Source organism: Gavialis gangeticus, unplaced genomic scaffold (assembly GCF_001723915.1).
Source record: "Gavialis gangeticus isolate Ggan-Ray unplaced genomic scaffold, GavGan_comp1, whole genome shotgun sequence".
Lineage (NCBI taxonomy): Eukaryota > Metazoa > Chordata > Crocodylia > Gavialidae > Gavialis > Gavialis gangeticus.
The window spans coordinates 15,502,643-15,521,980 of NW_017729022.1; the positions used below are offsets into that span (position 1 = coordinate 15,502,643).

General features: G+C 41.7%; 1 protein-coding gene across 1 annotated transcript in view; it reads right to left on the reverse strand.

Annotated features, from left to right (window-relative positions):
* The window catches only part of SLC38A1 (solute carrier family 38 member 1), a 43,738-nt gene that overhangs the window by 23,020 nt on the left and 1,380 nt on the right, over positions 1-19,338 (reverse strand). Inside the window, exons 2-4 of the mRNA XM_019514620.1 lie at positions 10,831-11,036; positions 7,094-7,169; positions 5,616-5,731 (exon numbers count right to left, since the gene is read on the reverse strand). Coding sequence (XP_019370165.1) covers positions 5,616-5,731; positions 7,094-7,169; positions 10,831-10,949 — 311 coding nt within the window. The 5' untranslated portion in view covers positions 10,950-11,036. The remainder of the gene's footprint in view (positions 1-5,615; positions 5,732-7,093; positions 7,170-10,830; positions 11,037-19,338) is intronic.

Consider the following 19,338-nt stretch of genomic DNA (forward strand, 5'->3'; position numbering starts at 1 on the left):
GCACAAGAAAACGGAGGTGAAGAATTGGTTAAAGAGGTCCGCTTTCTCCTCTGACGCAACCACCAGATTGCCCAGCGTATCCTGCAGGGGTCCCACATTACCCGGCGCCTTCTTCATCCTCCCAATATATTTGAAAAAGGACTTTTTGTTATCCTTAATCTTGGACGCTAATCCGAGCTCTATGTCCGCCTTGGCCTTCCTAACAGCTCGCCTACGGGCCCGAGCAGAGGAGGTATACTCCTCTTCGGAGATTTCACCCCCCTTCCACCGGGCGTACGCCGCCTTTTTGGCAAGCAGGCAGTCCCGGACGCCCTTGGTGAGCCAGGGGGGCTTTCGGACACTCCTGCCCCCCTTGCTTCTTGTCAGGATGGACACCCCTTGGGCCCTGAGTATCGTTTCCTTAAGGAATGACCACTCCTCTTGGACACTGAGTTCCTCTGCCCTCAAGGACCCCAATTCTCTAGACTCAAACTGTTCTCATACTCCACATTTTGCTGACTTCAAAAAGTGCTGGCATCCAAAAATGCAATACGCTTTCTCACAAAGCCGGATTAAACATCTTGGGACAGGGAACGATATAGGATTATTAGGGTAGATTCCTACTTGCCTTACCCGCCTCCCCCCGCCCCCATCACGCTGTCCATCCACAGTTGGGACCTCAACAAATCTTAGTAATTGGCCCACTGCAGTGCAAAAGCCAGCATTTTGTGACTGGAGGATATGTGGAGTTGATGTATTAACTGCATACTTGCCCCTCCTTCCCCCCTCCTCAGTGCTGCCATACAAATTATCTCAGCATTGTCTTTTTAACCTGGACAGAGCAAAGCTTGTTTCAATGGCAACTTCAGGGGCAGAGCTTCTTTAAAGGTGTCTGTGGGCTGATCAACATATAGCCTTCTTCAGCCATGATGATTTCTTCCTTTCAGGCATGTATAAAAAGTCTTCCTTTGGCACAGCTTGTAGTTATTAGCCATATTAGATTGTCAACTCCTGTGGGGCCTCTTGTCTTATTTTATACCTGGAAAGCACTATACCTACCTATACCATTTAGTTACACAAATACTATCACCATAATTATTTCCTGCTTTGTTTATTTTGCCTTTCATTTGCTAAGACTATTGAATCCCAGTGCTGACCTTAGTTGGCTGCTGTAAATCAGGTATGATCCCAGCAAAGTCAAGCTGTTAAGCTGTTATGGAAGTGCTGTGGATGTAAATCTGCCCTGAGTGTTTAACTCTATAACTTTCCCTTTCCAGCTTTACTACATATGTATGGGGCATAGTATGTGGTTTTCCTGCATCACAATCTACCCAGTTCAAAGTAGGCTTGGAAATACTTTGGAATATTTTTACTTAAAAGCAGGAAATGCAATATGCATCTCCCTGTATTCAAAATACAATGGTAACATTAATTTGTTCTTGCCTTTGATCATCTGCTAATAAGCTGTAAATCTAGAATGTAATACATATATTTGTTGTATGTGATCTGTATATATGTACATCAACAATGAAGAAAAAAAAGAGTTGGATGCCCTGGTGGATTGGGGTTAACACTGTCTGCAACGCATGAAACAGGAACATTTTGAACAATTCCATTTTTTAGCACAGAGCTCCAGATGCCACATTAATATTTCATAGCTACAAGCCTGGTTTGGAGGCTCTATCCATGCTAACTTGCTTCTTACTCACCAGCTTGCCATGAACTACTTCACCTTTAGTTTTAAAAGATTTGTCTGCACCAATGTTAACAGAACTGAAACCATTAACCAGCTAGCAACAAGTGTGACTAGAAAAATTAGTATCCACCCTTAAATGTGGGCAATTAATTAGGTGAAAAATAGTTCTGTTCTTTATAGTTTAAAAAGTGTAGCTAACATTTATCTTAGCCAAATACTTTATACAACATTCCATAGATCTACACAGTACTTGGGGCAAGACTGGTCCAGCAAAGACCACTAAAAGCTTCTCTGTTTTTTTGTATCATTGGTATGACCTATTTAGATGAGAAAATTGCCTTTTTAGTTCCTTTACAGCAATATAAGCAGAGACACGCTTTTCAATTCTCCAAGAAAATGTATACTTACTAGAAGTGTAAGCAGCTTCCTAGTAGAGCTAATGATTTCAATACCATTGTAAGTGTTGATGAATGGCCCAGAAAAGGTTGTTCTAGTTTACTAAGAACAGAAACAGGAAGAAGAAACCTAGAGAGGCCTCAATTAGAATTGTGGGGTATTATGTAAAACTCAGTGCAGTATAAGGAACAACTGCAAATAAAATTCCTTTAAATCTATGTGGAAATAACCAAGTGCTTGAATTAGATCCCACCTATGACTTTGGCCTGGCCTAATTATGACAAGAGTTAGAGATCTGAGTGTAATCAGGATAAAATAGGCCTAATGCTTTGGAATGTTCTGGAGTTTGAATCCTGTTCCTGTGACAGCTATTTCTCATCTACACTAAATTTTTAAAGTCTCTTTAAAGCCAGGTACATGATTTGGTTACAGCTGTAGTATAGACAGGTACCTAAACACTCAAAAGAAAAGAAAATCCCTGAGTAAAGATGCAATGATTTCTCTTTTTTCCAATGGGCTTCAGATTGGGCAATTTTATTCTGTCCACGTATATACAAGACAGACATTTGCAAATAGCATATAGAAACTTTGAAATACTTCACTAGTTAATTAAAAATCAGTGATGCAACCATTGCTCTGGCCACTTTCAATTGTACTTTGATATATAAGTAGTGAAGTCAGCACTTCAGCAGCAAGAGTTCAAAACATCCTGAACCAATTCTTACCTTTTCATATTTTAAGTTTTAGATTTAGACTCATCTTTTGCAGCATGTTCTCTTTCTCAGGAAGGGAAATCCTGGAAGGCAATCTCATGGATTTCCTACCTACCCCTTTTACTGGCTATGCACAGAAAAAATTTAAATGTTGAAAAAAAATATCATATTTAGGACATTGCATCTTGCTAACCATTATCAAATGACCTAAATTTCTACCCAGAACCCTTATCTGGTCTGCAAATTCTCTGGTAGATTTAGAGAGGTCGTGAAACTAGGCTCTCACACAAAACTAAGGCCTTAGCTCCACTGTATTATATTTGGTACTGTCTTACCACTCAGTATTTATACAGTGCAAACCTCTAATGTCACACTCATGTGAACAGTAACTTGCCTTACTGTAACTAACACTGGAAACGTGGGTTTAACTACACTCAGGAGTGGATGTAAAATTTTTAAAAGGAGGATGGAGCAGAGAGCTCAAAGGTATAAGGGTCTTGGAGGTAGAGATCTCACTGCATGTGCACTACACAGTCAAAGGGGTGACTGAACTACCACTCCTCTATCCCCAGCACCCAGATCCACCCTTGGTTACACTAGACTCAGTCCTAGTTATAGAGTACTTAAGTAGTTTTGTTTGCATGCTTAAAAAGAAAATGAAGACCCAAAAGTGAGTACTCAGTGCAAGGTCAATCAAAGTCCTTTAGAAACAATGTTTCTCAACCCATGGGTCATGACCCAAAAGTGGGTCGCAAGACTATATGAAGGGGTTGTGAACAAACTTTAAAAATGGATTTTCCTTTAAAGGAGCAAAACATAGGAAATTTGCTTTTTCCTTGCGGACTGGCAGAGTTCCAGCCTGCAAGGGGCTGCTTGGGGCCCCCATGCCTCATACTCACCCACCCCCTGCCCCACACTGTGGGGGGGAGGACCACCGGCAGGGCCAGGGGGCTGCTTGCTATTTAAGCTATTTACTGGGTCAAAACTGGCCAATGTTTACAAGTGGGTCCTGGCACAAAAAAGGTTGAGAATCACTGCTTTAGAATAAGGGACTGACTCACTACTGACATTGAGTTTTCTTCAAATATTGTGGTATACTCTATTGTACCCCTAATACACAGAAACATCTCCCACAAGTATTAGTGGAATATATATAATTCGCAATGGATTTTTTAGCATCAATCACATTATAAAGAAATGTTTCTTCTGGAATCCAAAGTCACACAGCATTGCGCATCTTAATTTCCTAGAAAGTGGCATCAATCCATTTTTAAACCACAAGGTTCTCCTGCTTTACCAACTGCCTCTATTTTGATGAAGCCAAGTACTCCACTCCACATTTCTTTTTATAATCAAGCTGCAGGTCTAATTTGTTTCAGCTCTTAGGCCTTTGACATAGCACACTGAAATGATTTAACTCTCATAATTCAAAACCAAATCTTTTATTTTCATGATGTGCATTTGAACAATTTAGATTTCTCAGTTTTATCTCTCCTACTGTTCTTTAAGCAAGCTTTAGGGCAAAAACTGTGCTTTGGGCTGGACTGTAATTTGCTTTGCCACTGGGGGTTATACCAAAGAAGTCTCTTCCGTCACTCTGCATGGCCCATTCAAAGAACTGATACTATGAGCAGCATTTACTTACTCCCTACCTTCATCAATAAATAAATCACTCTTACGGAGGTAGAGTTAAGTAAAACCACTGGTCACAGTTATCCTTTCCACATCAACCAGTGGAACCTTATAGAAGATGCTGAGTATAACCCTTGAAAGAGACAGTCTCTCTTAGTGCTTCTCTTTGGGTGGAGTTTTTCAACATAGGTCCCATCACGGACTCTTGGTGCAAACTGCACATATCCTTCCTTTGTAAAGCAGTATTATTACATTACACATGTGCTGAAGGATTTTAATTTGAACTGTTTTTTAGAAGTTTTGTGCTATGTAATCAATAAACTATAAGCATCTGGATTCTTGATGCTGCTCCCAGCAAAGGCAAAACTTTCACTGATTTCTTTGGGAAAAACATTGAATTCTTAATAGTTGATATCTAACAGTTCACATTTTTTAAATACATAAACATAACCCAACCATCTATCTTAATAAGGACTGCACTGCTGGACATCTGACCCAGAGCAGAGATAGAGAAAAGGAGTGAGACTGCACCCAGACTGAGAGGGCCTAATGGACTACAGATTAAGCAGGGAATTATCTAATTTACTAACTTTCCCCTACAGCTTTCTACTTTGTATACTGTAATTTGGTATGTACTTGTTTAGATTGCATTTTCTAGGGCGGGGGCAGAAATGGGATAAATATAAGGTAAATCAAATATAACATGGACAAGTTCTGCTCCCTTAGTTATAAGAGGTACTGCAATGAGGTACCACTTTCTGATGAGAGTTACAGATCTGTAAATCACCGAATGTGTAAAAAGGTAGACACTATTTTATCTTAACTGATGTGTAAAATCGTTATTTTTAGCACATATTTAACTTGTAGAACCTGGCTGAAATCTCGGTAGTACTATGGTCAATGGTAGAACTCCTACTGGTTCCAGGATTACACCCCTTGTCTTTGTATTCACAACTGTGATGCATTTATTTCTGAATTTCCAGGCATCTAAACTTAAATCCATGTTTAGATACCTCAATCAGTACTCTGAGTATCACCTACTGTCTAGGAAGCCAGCACTTCTGTACTCCATTTACTTAGGTAATCCAGCACACTGAACCGTGAATGGCCAGAAACAATCTCACTTACTCTCAATGCAAATATTCTGTACTCAAAGTGAAAATGTGCTCAGTTCTGCTGTCAAGTGCACAAATACTTACAGAAAAAGGAGGATTCCTGTGTTGGCCAATGCAAAGGCAAGGCCTAAAATCCCACTGCCCATAATGGCATTGCTGAGATTAAAGACGGACATTCCCAATGAGGTTGTTCCTGGAATCTAGACAAAGAAAAAAAAAGTACAAATGAGAAACAACTTAGTGTACATTGTAGAGTGTATTTATGCTTTGAATTCCAAGTCTTGTTATAGTAAATGCAAATACTAATACTTGTTATAGTAAATACAAATATTCATTTTTAGTATGATACAATATAAAAATGCAGTACAAGATTTGAAAGAGAATAAAACACTGATTTTTTTTACAAGCATTTTGTGATTGCTGCCTTATGCAAGGGACAAATGGACATAACCTCTCGAGTCATATACATCCCTTATATATTTTCAGTATTTCTACTAAGTCTGTGGCACATGTTAAAACACAGACTGATAGATTACAAGGCCAGGAAGAACCTTCATAATAACCTGGTCTGACCTGCTGCGTAACACAAGTCATAGCATTGCTCCGAATTAATTCTTGTTTGAACTAGACAACAGGACCTGATTTTCAAAAGTGCTAAGAATATGCTGCTCCCAGTAGTTTCAGCTGGAATTGTTTCAGCATCTCTTATAACCAGGAATCCTGGTTTTCTCCAATTTAATCAAAAAAAAAAAAAAATCACACGTTCTCTGATTAAAAACTCAAAATCTGCAATTCAAATGAAACACCACCATATATGTATGTGTATGTAATACATATAGGTATCAACTGAACACAATGTTTTATTGATATATTTACCATTTTAAAGCAATTTGGAAGCCTACCAGTACCTCAATCACTCAATAAATTCTAAATACTATAACATTTTGGTATTTGATTTTGGGTTTTTTATCATGGAAAAAAATCAGTGCTCCCCCTGCCTTCTTAGCTCACCCATGATGCAGGTCCAGGCCCCTCACCCCCCACCCCCAGTCATCCCAGCCCTGCCAGAGGGGGCCCCCAGCTGCCAGGGATATGGGGCTATGAGACCAGACACCTAGGTCCCCAGCTCCCTGCAGTGTAGCAGAGTGCAGCAGCAGCCCCAGCCCTGCCCAACTCCCTCCCTCCCTCTCTATAGGGGCCTCAATCCCCCACTTTCCTCTCTTCCTTTTCTCCCCCCAGAGTGCCAGATTTACCTGTAGGAGCTGCTGTCAGGCTGCCTGGCAGGTAGGGTGTGTGTGGGGGTGTGTGTGCGCGCACGCGCACGTCCCTTTGGAGGCTGCAACTCTGCCAACCTGCAGAGAGCTCTTTACAAAAGTGCAAAGTCTGCATGTTTCTCCATTAAAATGAAAAATCCACATTTTTCCTCAGATAAAAGGGGAAGTTGCATTTTTTTTCTGTTTTCCATGGCAAACAGAAAACCCAGATCCCTACTTATTACCAAAGTGAAATGCTTCAAATATGCACAATATATAGTTTACTGAGAGTCAGAGAAAGAGACTTACATATTCATCGCACTTCTTTTTTTCCAAGTGGCTGTTTGTCAGACTTCTCCTGCTTTCCCGGTCCGAAATAAACTTGCTAAAAAGAAATGAGAGAACATGTTACCTAGCAAAAGGATGTATAACATTCTAGTATATATTTCATTTTTGTAAACAGATAGTGGATACGTAAAAGGAGGTCCATTTCATTGCTGTTTAAAATGGAGGTCAGCAACTACAGCACATAGAGGCTTTGTTGGCATGTCTGAGGTGTTCCTAAAGGTGGGGACTTTGTCTGCACCCACAGCAGGCCAGTGAGGAGCTGCAACAGGCAGCTAGGAACACCACCTGTACTGCAGATGGGATGCAGGCAGAAGCAGGGAAAAGTTGTAGCAGCCAGGATCCTAACCACAAAGCCAGTATAACGCAAGAGGCTTATCTTATTGAGACTCACCCTCTAGTGCAGGGCCATCAAACACGCCTTTGGGCTGTACTTGGCCTGCAGTATTGTTCCATCCAGCCTGCTGGGCTACTGGAAGTTGGGAATGTGGTCTACTACAAAATTTGGGGTCCCCATGCCCTGCTGGACATAGCCATCAGCAGCACAGGGGTGAGCAAGGGATGTGTGACACCCCCACCCCTCCCCCTACTACTACTTGGCCCTGCCAATATCAAACATCCTCATTCCTTCCAGATCCCTGCTGCCCCCAACCCCAGAACTGCAAAGCCATTGCTGTCCCTGTTACCAACTACTGATCCTGCAGATCTGCCCTAGTAGAAGCCCCATGGTCTGGCCCTGGCTCAGGGCCCAGGATGGGTTCAGCACACTTGTTCTAGCATCCTACAGTGACCCAAACTCCCTTCTCCTAACAGGGGTTGAGGCTGAGGGATAAGGGCCTGGCTGTGGTGCTAATGAAGCCAATAATCACTAGGGACCTACCTAACCTGCAATGAGATGAGGGGATTTTCATGGGCTACAAGCCAATTTTGTGGTGAGCATCCCCTCCGCTGCTGACTGGCTGAAGGGCTCCAGTGGCCCCTCCCCTTGCTGTTGATTGGCCAGTCACTTATCTTCAGACTGCAACATTGCATCTGACTTCTTAAAAGATGGTGCCGAAACCTTTTTGCTTTCCTGACTGGCAGCTCCACCGAGCCAATGTCGCTACTTAAGCCTCTCAAATCATGTGCTCTATGGCTGCAGGGATTGCAGCACTTTCTTTGTATTCTGATAAGTTTCCCTCCCCACCCCTCCCCAGGCCATTTTGCGCAAAATCGTGGGAAACACCATTTTTTGGCAGTGATCGTGGAAACTACTGTTTTTCATGGTTTCTACAAAAATCCCAAAACCTTGATTTAAGTAGGCCCCTAATAATAACTTGAGTTAAGGGGGTGGAATTGGCACTGAATTACCCAGGTCAAAGTTGCAGGGCTGCACAACTCTAGCTTGAGCTGCACTCCATACTCTGAGGCTTTAGCCAAAAATCTGGCCACTGGATTTATAACAAAGGGTCCTAGTAAATCCAAGGAGTTAGCTCACTGTTAGTTAGCACAGGAAAGTAGCAAGAGAACTGCTCTTCAGGGTGATATAGCTGTCTTCCTTAGACCTCACTTGCACTATTTTCTTTTTCTTTCTGCACAGTCTCTTGCTATTAGGATAGAAGCATCTGTCCACTGCCTTTGAGGTCCACCACTCTAGAGTTACGAGCACAACTCTTACAGTAATTTTCTCCTACTTCCTTTCTCTGATGAAATCTTTTGGATTGTGTAAATCTTGTTGGGTGGTTTAGCTTCTGTAGGTCTGTGTAAAGTGAGACTCCTAACCTCTTTGTTAGCTTACAGATGGGTCTCTGGACTCCAGCTCTTGCATCAGTTATTCTGAATATTTGATTTTTAACTTTAATTTAATCCTCTTTGAAAGATCCCTTTTGTTTTAGGTAAATTCAAGCAGTCATTATTTAATATAACAAGCAAGCGAAATGAACAAAGAGCGTGACTTGACTTAAAAACCTGACTATGGGCATGTCTACATGTTGCTGTGATTTAGTAATTCCTCTTGGAAGTACTAAAGCATGGCGCAGTAACCTCCCATACTGCACAGCACACGGTTAGATTTTCTTGCTATGTCACCATAGCAGCATGCTAAAATGGGGAAGCACACCCCTACAGCCACATACCTGCTGATCACGTGTAGATTCACATGATCACTACATCTCTGTACCACGCCATATAGCGACATAGAGCATCACTACGTTGCCGTAGGGCAATGTGTAGATGCACCCTACAGTTTCACAGTCTGAAGTTGTTAGATGAACTAACATCTGCAGGCTGGGGACATACAGTTCTAATTTACCTATGTGTAATAAGCTCCAAATTAAACTGTGTATTACTTCAGCACATCAAAAGTTATTGCAGGCTATACTTCTGCATTTTTAAATCAAAGTTCTATATTTCTAAACTGAAGTCCATGGTTGCCTTCTGCCCCGTTTCCATGTGCTTCAGGGCAGGAATCCCAGTAGCAAGTTTTGCCTCAACACCACAGATCAGCAGTGGTACACATGGTTTAATGTTCAATGCATGCAGTTTGTGGCGTCACAAACCACACATGCCTACATGTGTGGACACAGCCTAGAAGTCCATCGAAACATTTGTTACTCATTATCTGTCAATACAACTGCTCATGATAGCAAGTGCTATCTATGTTCAGGAGTAAAGGCTAGCCTGGATCGCCTTGCCTCTGGGTGGCATCCTAAACTGGTACTATTAGGTAGCACTCAATTTAATATTTACATTGGGACATGAACCAAAATCACCAGCCTAGATGCCAAAGGTCATCTGGTCCCATGCAGGAAGAGCATGAGGGCTGGCTTTGGTCCAGCTACTTTTGCTTCTGTTTTTCAAAACTGAATGAAAGTTTCGCAGGAAGCTAGCTCTTTGCAGCAGAAAAATCACTGAGCAGGATAAAGGTAGAATCCTTCAGTAATTCCAGCTTCTGTTCAAAACCCAACTGAACACCTCTCTATAGTACTTTGCAATAATTATGAAGGGCATGGCATTACTCATCTTTACTAAAATAATAAAAAACCCTTAACATTATTTTAGAGCTAAATTTAATAATAGTAATGTAATTATGCGAGGATATTTTACTTTAATTACTCAAAAGAGAATTTTTTTTTGAAGTTTAAATACAAGCTTTAGATGTAAACCTCTGCTGAATTTTCTAAAATATATAATCTATTAGGGTTTTTCCTATTATAATCTTAGGAGTAATGGTTTTGGATATACTCCCACTTGTACTTTTTAAAATATAACCTGAATCTACATTTATTGTTATTAATGCAAGTTACAAATTCACAGAAGTCTAAACTACATGGACATGGCCAGTAAGGTTACAATCCTCCATTTGTGGAATAAATGACAGTGAAAATCTTTTGTCAAAATGTGTCTTGTTCTAATTATTATTGTTATTATTTCTGCACAGTAGAAGCAGACATTCTGAAATGTTGGCTTTTTGATGTACTATATGTTTATGCATTTTATTGGACTCATTTGAAGGATTCAAAAGGATGAATAAATTGTTAGTCTGTTTGCTTTATCTGCTGTTGCCGCCTTTGCCCAACAGATGTCACATATGAAATTCAAATTACATCTTCAAATGGAGCATGACTTGGTAATGAATAATTCAAGACCTATACCGAAAATTAGAATACTGTTTTTAAACAGTGTGTTCACAGGACAGACAGTATCAGTGGAAAAATACTCACCTATTTATCTGGCCATTTTCTACCTCTGTAGAGTCATTTGAATCATTGCTGATGTTATCATCTTCAGGGACCTTCATATTCTGCAACTCAGTTAATTCCACCCCGTTTTTGAAAGGCATCGTAGTTTAGAAACTGTAATATCCAAATATTATGGCCTGATTGGTATTCTGAATATATGTGGCAGTCACAATGTGAACTGGACAAACCTAAAATTCAGGAAGAGAAACAAGATGCGCATTATCAACAATGTATAGTACTGAAATAAATGAAACCCTTGTACCAACACTGTCAAACAACTACCAATCAAAAAGGAGCCTCTTACCAATTAAATCTTAAATCTCATTAGGGATACAGGTCACTAGAAAGATTATACTTAGGCTGAGTCAATAATTTCCAGAGATCACATCATGCATTTCTAAGAATCAAAGATGGAGTAAAATTCTCTCGCACATTAATTAGAACTCCACAAAGCAACCAATTTTTGTCAGTACTTTCAAGTGGATACTTCAGACCACTCACATTTATAAAATGGTGAACAAATTTGCAATACCAACATCATAGACCAAGTTTATAGCCCAACAGCCAAAGAATAAAAATGTTCTGTTAGTTCAAACTCCAGGAAGTTGTCAGACCTTGGTGTTCTATATTTCTTTATGTTGTCTCTTTCCTACTTACAAATATAAAATGTCTCAGCACTTATAACGTGGATTACGAGAATCTACTTTGATGCCAAGCGGAGGCAATTCAGGAATACAAGTAATTCTAGTTCTCCTTTTTCCAAGCAGTTAAATTCCAGTTATTTAAATGTGCCAATATCTGTAACTAGTTAATCAGACAGAAAAATGCCACTGATTAACAATTTCATTAAATGAAGATTACAATCTGAAGCATGATGTAAACAAAATAAACTCAATCCTTTGACACATAGGCAGGCTCTCTCTTCAATCAACCAATTTTTAAACCATTCATTGTAAGAAATAAATTCTCTCCTACACTGGAAGATGCTTACTTGTGATAACCAAAAATAACTAGGGAGAATGGGATGAATCCACTCCCATAAAATATGAGTCCTCATCAGAGATACAGGTCACTTGAAATACTATACTTGGGCAGAGTCAAAATTTTCACAGATTACCTCATGCATTTCTAAGGATCAAAGAAGTCTGTAAGTCAGCTGAACCACAACCTGTACCCATGGGGAAGGGTTTCAGAAACAGTTCTTGCAAATTTCTAGCCTAGGCTACAATATTTTTGATTCCTGTCCCCAGACCTTAATGTTTGCCAGTCAGCCAAAGGACAACAGAGGAATCTTGATCAAGACTCAAAATACTGGGGGAGCCAGGCATTCAGAGCCTCAGAACTGGTTCAAGCACTCAGAATAATGTCTTTGTTTATCCCTTTTAATCTCTTCAACCCACCTTCACCTTTCTGTAGCATTCCCTCCTTTTTTCCCTCTTTCCCTATCCATTGTATAAAAATGACTTTACTCCCTTCTACCTACTGTTCTGGCTCTCTGCAAGTCCATTCATAGCAACTGGTGAAGTCTGCTGCCTACAAAAGCTCATTGGTCTCTGAACAAGTTAGTCTATAAGATGCCACACTGCCAGCCCTCCTGGTATAAATGGGCTACAAATACATTTAGGCTGATTGTTAAAATAAGATTTCTAACCAATAGAGCAGTGGGGTTCTGAAGTAGGCTTCCATATGGAGCAGTGGGAGCAAAAACCTTGCTCCTTTGGAGATGTAGCTTGATTATTATGAAAGGGATTCTATGACGCAGTGTCTGTAGGGGATTAGGTTTGATGTAGGAGGCCTTTTCCATTCCTACGCTCCCGAAATAAAATGAACTACTCTGAAATTGAAAAGAGTGTCTACACAAAGGTTTGCATGGATTTAACTAAATTAGCTGAAAATCTGAAATCTAAATTAAATTAGTGCAAGCTTTTCATGGAGCCCAGTTCTGAAAGCACTTGTTATATGCATAGCGCATATTACTTCTACTGAAGAATTTCCAGAGCTGCCCCTACACATTATAAGGTTAGTGCTTAATATTCTTAAACTGAAGTGCAGAAATTAACACTTCTCAGAACCGAGTCAAAGGCAAAGTTCACAGCTCACTCAGGTACAGCTCACACCCCTTGCTTTTGCTAATGTTCAGCTGACAGCTGCAAAGCTGGATAAAAGAAGACAAGTGAGCCGATTTCAAGATTCTCTTGGCAATAGAAAAACCTAGAACCTGTGTTAATGGAAGCTTAGATGCTATGAAAACTGGATATAACAACATGTTATGCAGTCCTGCCCCACTGAAGTCAATGGAAGATTTACCATTGACTCTGAAGTGAATGGAGCCAGGATTTTCAATTTCCCTCCAGCATCCTAATACTTATCAGAATACACAGTGTTCATGTTAGCAGTTCATTAGCAGTTCATTTTTTTGATAATAGTCGGCTATTAACATCAACAAAATGACCCAAGTAACAAGAAAAAGTTTTTCACTACATTTCAGATAAAGGAATATTTCAGTCGTCAGAACAATGCATATAACTTCTCAAATGAGAGAATTTCCTAAGCTAATAAGCCACTCAGAAACCTGGGCACTTGGAAACCTGGACTATTATCCTGACTACTGTTAATTCACTGCAAGTCTTTGGGCAGGTGCACCTAATATTTAGTATTTTCATCTGTTTTAAAAAAGGATTAAAATAACACAACCCCAGCTTTATTAGGTTGCTTACAGGTCCACAGTTGAAATGCTAGGTAAGTGGATGGCATTACTATGCTTTGAAGAAAGCTCCAAAACTTTTTTTTTTTAAATAAAGACTAGTCTAAATGTAAAAATATTGCTAGAATAGCAATAACAGCAAAACGCTCTTGATAGGTGCAGCTTTTATTTGCTATACTAACATAATGCTTTGCTAGTGTAACTTATGTGAGTTCTGGCAGTGAAATAAACTGTACTGGCAAAAATAATTTTATGTCTGTGTAACTGTGTACACACTATGGCTTTGGCCATCATAAAAAATGTTGCAATAAAAAATATAAAACCTTTGCCCAACGTTGCTAAGCAAGCAAAAGTCCCAAGCACTGACTTGGCCTAATATTTAATTCTTACTATTTAGGTTTTTAAAAAGCTATACAGCTACAACCAATTATCTGATCAGTAACTGAATTAATTCCAATTTCAATCATTACCTATATTCTCACCTTCATCCCTTAACCCAGGCTTGTCCAACATGCGGCCCACCAAGCCATTTTCTGTGGCCCACGGTGCTGTCACGGGAACCCCTTGTCCCTCCCCCAGCCCCTTAGCAGCTTCCTAATGGCTGCTGAAGGGCTGAGGAAGGGACAAGGTTCCCACACGCACCGCATCAGCTTGACGTTGCCGACGCAGTGCAGCTCCTCCCCTCCCCCCTCATTTCACTGTGTCCCTTCCTGGCCCCACCCCTCCCTTCCTCATTTGCATGCCGGCCCTGCCCTGCGTCACTCCCTGCCGGCTGCGTGGGCTGGAGCAGGTCGCAGTGCAGTGGGAGGGCAGGCGCAGGGGTCGCGGATGCCGGCGTGCAGGGATGCTTTGGCCGGCCTGCGGGAGATGCTGCTGCCGTGGCTGTCGGGGCGGGAAGCCGGTGCCACTTCTGCCTCCCTGCATCCCCCCGTGCCCGCAGACATCGCGCTGGGGGTGGTGAGCCGCAGGCCCCAGGGAGGGAGGGACCCCTGCCACTTGGGCTCGGGCTGCCCCGGGGGAGAGGGAGCAGAGGGGTGTCCCTGCACACCCCCCCCTTGTAGAGTCCCCACATGTCCCCCTGGCTGCTGAGCCCAGGTGCGCAGGTGTGGGAACATCCTCGAGGCCGCCCAGGTGGCAGGGAGGACACGGTGGGGTCAGGCGGCACCCCTTGCCCCCAGGCTGCAGCCAGACTGGACAGGCTGTGCAAGCGCCCGCTCCTGCCAGCCCACTGGGTGATAAGAAGTTCCATGATCCGTCCGGCCCCACATTCAAAAAGGTTGGGCAGCCCTGCCTTAACCCTAGAAAAGAACAGAATTGTTAACTGGCATGCCAGCTTGTAAGGTAATGTGAAATCAGAAGTGCCCACTGTGGCATGTCCAGTTTCTCCGAGCCCCCATGGCCCAGGGCCATAACTGGCTGCGCGGGGTCTTCCTCCCTGTCCCGCAGGAGGGTCGGCAACACCCAGGACGCAATGGGAAAAGCAGTGGCCTTAATAATCAAGGATGCCTTTTCAGCATGCTCAATTAACCGGTATATTTTGTTATCTGGCATCCCACATTCCTGGGGATGCCAGATAACATATAATTTATTTACCCTACGTTATTTATACAGTACAATACCTTTGCCTTGAAATTTATGGAAAGGGATTATGAGAAGTCAGATATAATGCATTTTTTAGCGTTGTTGAGAACCTCACAGACTATTAAAAAAAGCTTTCAAAGAACTTGATGCATTTTCTTTACCCCACTCCTGAAAGGTCCATCATTCTAATAGAATCCCTGAAATCCCAGCCTCCTGTATGCTACAGCACAGAGGTAGGGAGCAGGAAGCAGAGCAGGAGGTTGGGCAACAGAGGACCAGAGTGGTACTTGGGAAGGGTACAGGGCCAGTTTGTGGCACATCTGAGAAAAAGGTTCACCCTCATTACTTTAGCGCTAGTAATAGGCTTAATCCATTTGAAAAGTTTGGATATCTGAACAGACCACGAGATGGAGAGTCCAGTCATATTTATCTGCTTGTTCCAGTAGTACCTGTATACAATGACATTCTAGACAATTTCTCTCTCTCAAACCTGGCACTTCTTACATTAATGTCACAAGAAAAAGAGGTAATGGCAATTGCTTCATGCCTGTGGTATCTTTTACCCGAATCTAACCTTCATAGACTTTTTCCTCATCTGGCACCATTCATAAAGTGTCAGAATTCTGCCTGTTCAAAAGTAGCAGATATCTGAGACATATGTGAGGGCAGTTGTGAGCTTCAGTAATATTCTTTCTTTCACTTCTGCTCAGGATTTTCCCCACACAGCTTTGCATAAATTCACTGTGGAACTCCCAGTAATCCAATTGTCTTTTACCATGGTAAATTTCCCAGATACAATTAACTATGTTTTAACTATGGAATTCAAGATAATTTGCTTAAAAGCTGAAATCTGATTTAATTTTCTGTTCATACATATAACAGACCTGCCTCAAACTGCTCTCCGCAGCTTATTAAAGCAATCAGAATCCAGAGCTTTGTGTTTCACACAAACTGCTTTCTGCCAAGACTGAGATGTGATATGTGCCCTGCCTTTGCTCATACCTTTGAGTGTTCTTTGCAGGAAATAGCAATATGATCCACAGGAGTACAAGGACATAAATAATGAAACAATGAGTTTGAAAATGTGTATATTAAATATTCATTTAAAAAGGCAAATACCACAATGGGTCTTAAAAACAGGGTATCATGTCAAAAGCCAACCTCCTCTGAAAGAGACTTGATAAAGGAAATGATAGTGAAGTTGGAAACAGACAATAAAAGACAATACTGTATAAAGATAAGAGAAATGAAGACTAATGTAGAGGTTCTTTACCTTTGTTACACTGTGACCCCATGTTGCAAGAGTAAGTAGTATCAGGAACATCCAGTCTCATTATTTTTGGAGCTCTCTATTCTATCCAGCCATAATGAAATGCAGGGTAATACATTCTTCTAAATCTTGGTTACAGTCTCCTAGCTAGCTTAAGAACCCATGGTCTACCAGGTTGTGAACAGAACTGTAAATAAGGGATTGAAAAAGTTCAATTCTGACTCATCTACTGACTCATTGCTTGGCTTTTGGCAACTTACTTAACGATGATGCAAAAAGAAAAGGTAAAATATATTTTAGTATAAAATTTCTGTTTTGATATTATAGAAAATTCTTTATGGAAAACACAGCAAAAGGATTCCACAAATGAACAACTTTTTAAAGAGTTACTTAAAATTTGATTTGGTCCTGAATGTTCAAAAGACTCCTAGGGAGGGAGATCTTTATACCCCCATTGGTTTTATGCAGTTCCTCCTACCATCTTTATTTCAGTTTCTGCATTTATAAAATTGGAACAATAATATTTATCTGCCAACCTCACTGTATAATATTTGTAAAATACTTAGGAGTTAAAACGAACTGTTACGGTTATAACAAAGATTAGCTGTTCAAACTTCCTGTTTTGGATTTAGGTTATAATAATTCAATACTACCTGTAAATATAACTTTAGTTTACCATTTATATTCAGAATAGTTAAATCTTGACACAATTCAGGGCCTACTCCATGTGACCCTTAGACCAAAAGTGCTTTCCATAAAATTGATTAAACGAGGCTGAAATTGATTTGTGGTATGGATTCCTCTTAAACACGATAATAATATTCACTATTTTAACTAAAACCAATTTTTTTCCTGCATGTGTATTTTTAAAGATCATATTTATTTAGGCTTAATGTGCTAGCCCCCCCTAGTATGGAGAAAGAGGCAAAACCACTGCAAGTTAGTGAAAATGTGGAAACACAGAAGGTCCCAGTGCTGCCCAGTCACCACTCTTCCTGCTGGAAAAATTTAATATTATAAAAGCCTAAGACTGTCTGTTCTTAAGGCTTTATTCGCACTCCGATTGGCTGACGGAAACACCCAATCAGAGTGCTCCACGTGTGGGGGAGCACCACAATGATTCCAAAGCTGCGCCGACTACGGGACAGAGGGTGGTAGAGCTGAGGCTGACCTTGGCTCTCCAGTCTGCTCCCTGCAAGAGGCAGAACAGCAGCAGCATGGGGCGCTAGGTGGCAGCACTCCATCTCAGCACGCTCCCTCCCCCCCATCATTCCTGATGGGCAATTGGCTAGCTCGATATATAAGGGCTTAGTCTGTCTGTCTGTAATGCTTTTGGGGGCGTGGCTCTCCCCAGTGCTGTGTCAAGAATGCCCATCAAGAATGACAGGTGGGTCGTGGCTCCAGTGGAGTTGGCCAGGTGGAAGCAGAGTGGGGGAGCTGGGCTGCACGCAGCCGGATGCGGAGTGGGGGCAGTATGGGGTGGTAGGTGGCAGCGGGGGTGCGGGGCCAGACGCAGAGCAGGGGAGAGCATGGCCGGACATGGAGCAGCAGCAGCGCGGGGTAGTGGCATGCCAGCTTCCTCCCCTCCCCCACTCCTGAGAAGTGGCAGCAGCACAGGGTGGTGGCGCTTCATCCCCGCCTACCCCGTCATTCTTGACAGGCAATTCGCTAGTAGTGGAATAAAGGTACAAGGTCAGACTGGACAAGTAAGGAAGCAATCCCTTTAAATGGTTTCTCCTCCTCCTTCATGCATTAGTGTCCTCGTGAAAAGGTAAGTTTGAATAGTGAAGACGAAGTGATCCTCCATACCCTATGGCATTCTACAGAGGATTTCTGAAAGAAACATGGGAAAAGAGTCCTCTCCACTTAGACTCCAAAGCTTCTGAGTCAGACCCTTTATAACCCAACCATCACCAGCCTTTCTACAGTTTTGAGTGTCCTAGGTACCAACCACATCACCCCTAATCCTACCGTACAGAAGAGAAGATGCAGTGGTGGCACATGCTACATCTGGTGCATGATTCAGGCGAGTGCTCTTTCTCACATTTTTTTTTTAAAGAAAGTAAAATTTAGAATCCCATTCAGAACCACTTGATTCCTCTGAAGTCAGTGAAGCTACATCTCAGTGAAGTGTCACCAAGTATCTTGTCCCAATTGGGCTCAGTGATTCCTGGGTTCCACTGAAGTTTTTGCTATTTATTTTGGGAGCAGAACAAACAGGCCATGGTCTGAATTTGGCCTCTTCTTGATATTGTTTATTTACTCTTCTATGCCAGCTGAGGTTTCCTCAGTCAGCCAAAAGGTTGTGAAGTCTGGGCCTATGGCATTAAGTTTTCTTCTGAATATATATTTTTCTACTAAAAACATTACTGATTTGAGAGAGGTCATTGAGAATACAGAGCATCTTTTCCATGTTGGAAATTATTTAATCAAAGATTTAAAAAAAAAAACTACAGCCAGTGTTTTCATTTTGGCACAATGAAAGGTCTGCAGCATGTTGCCTCTCCAACAATATCAAAGAACAAAAGATGAATGAAGCACCACAAAGCAGCAGTCACTTATCAGTTGAAAAAATAGGTTAGTAGAAATGCCTATGAGCAACACATACATGCTGGCAAGCTGCATAATCTAATGATATGTGGCAGGGTCAAATCCGAGGGGAGGCAGGCAAAGGGCTGCTGCTGATGGGCATGATTTCAGTTGTCCTTCTGGACCTAAAGCAATGTATCTCAATCAGTGGGTCACAACACAAAAGTGCATTGCAAGAATATACGAAAGGGTTTGGAACAAACTTTAAAAATGGATTCCCCTTTACAGGAGAAAAACGTGGGGAACCGTGGCTAACCTCCTGCAGGCTGGCAGAGCTCCAGGCTGCTTGGGCCCCACTGCCCCCCCCCCCCCCCCCGCCCCACTGCCCCGGGGCCCCGGGGCGCGG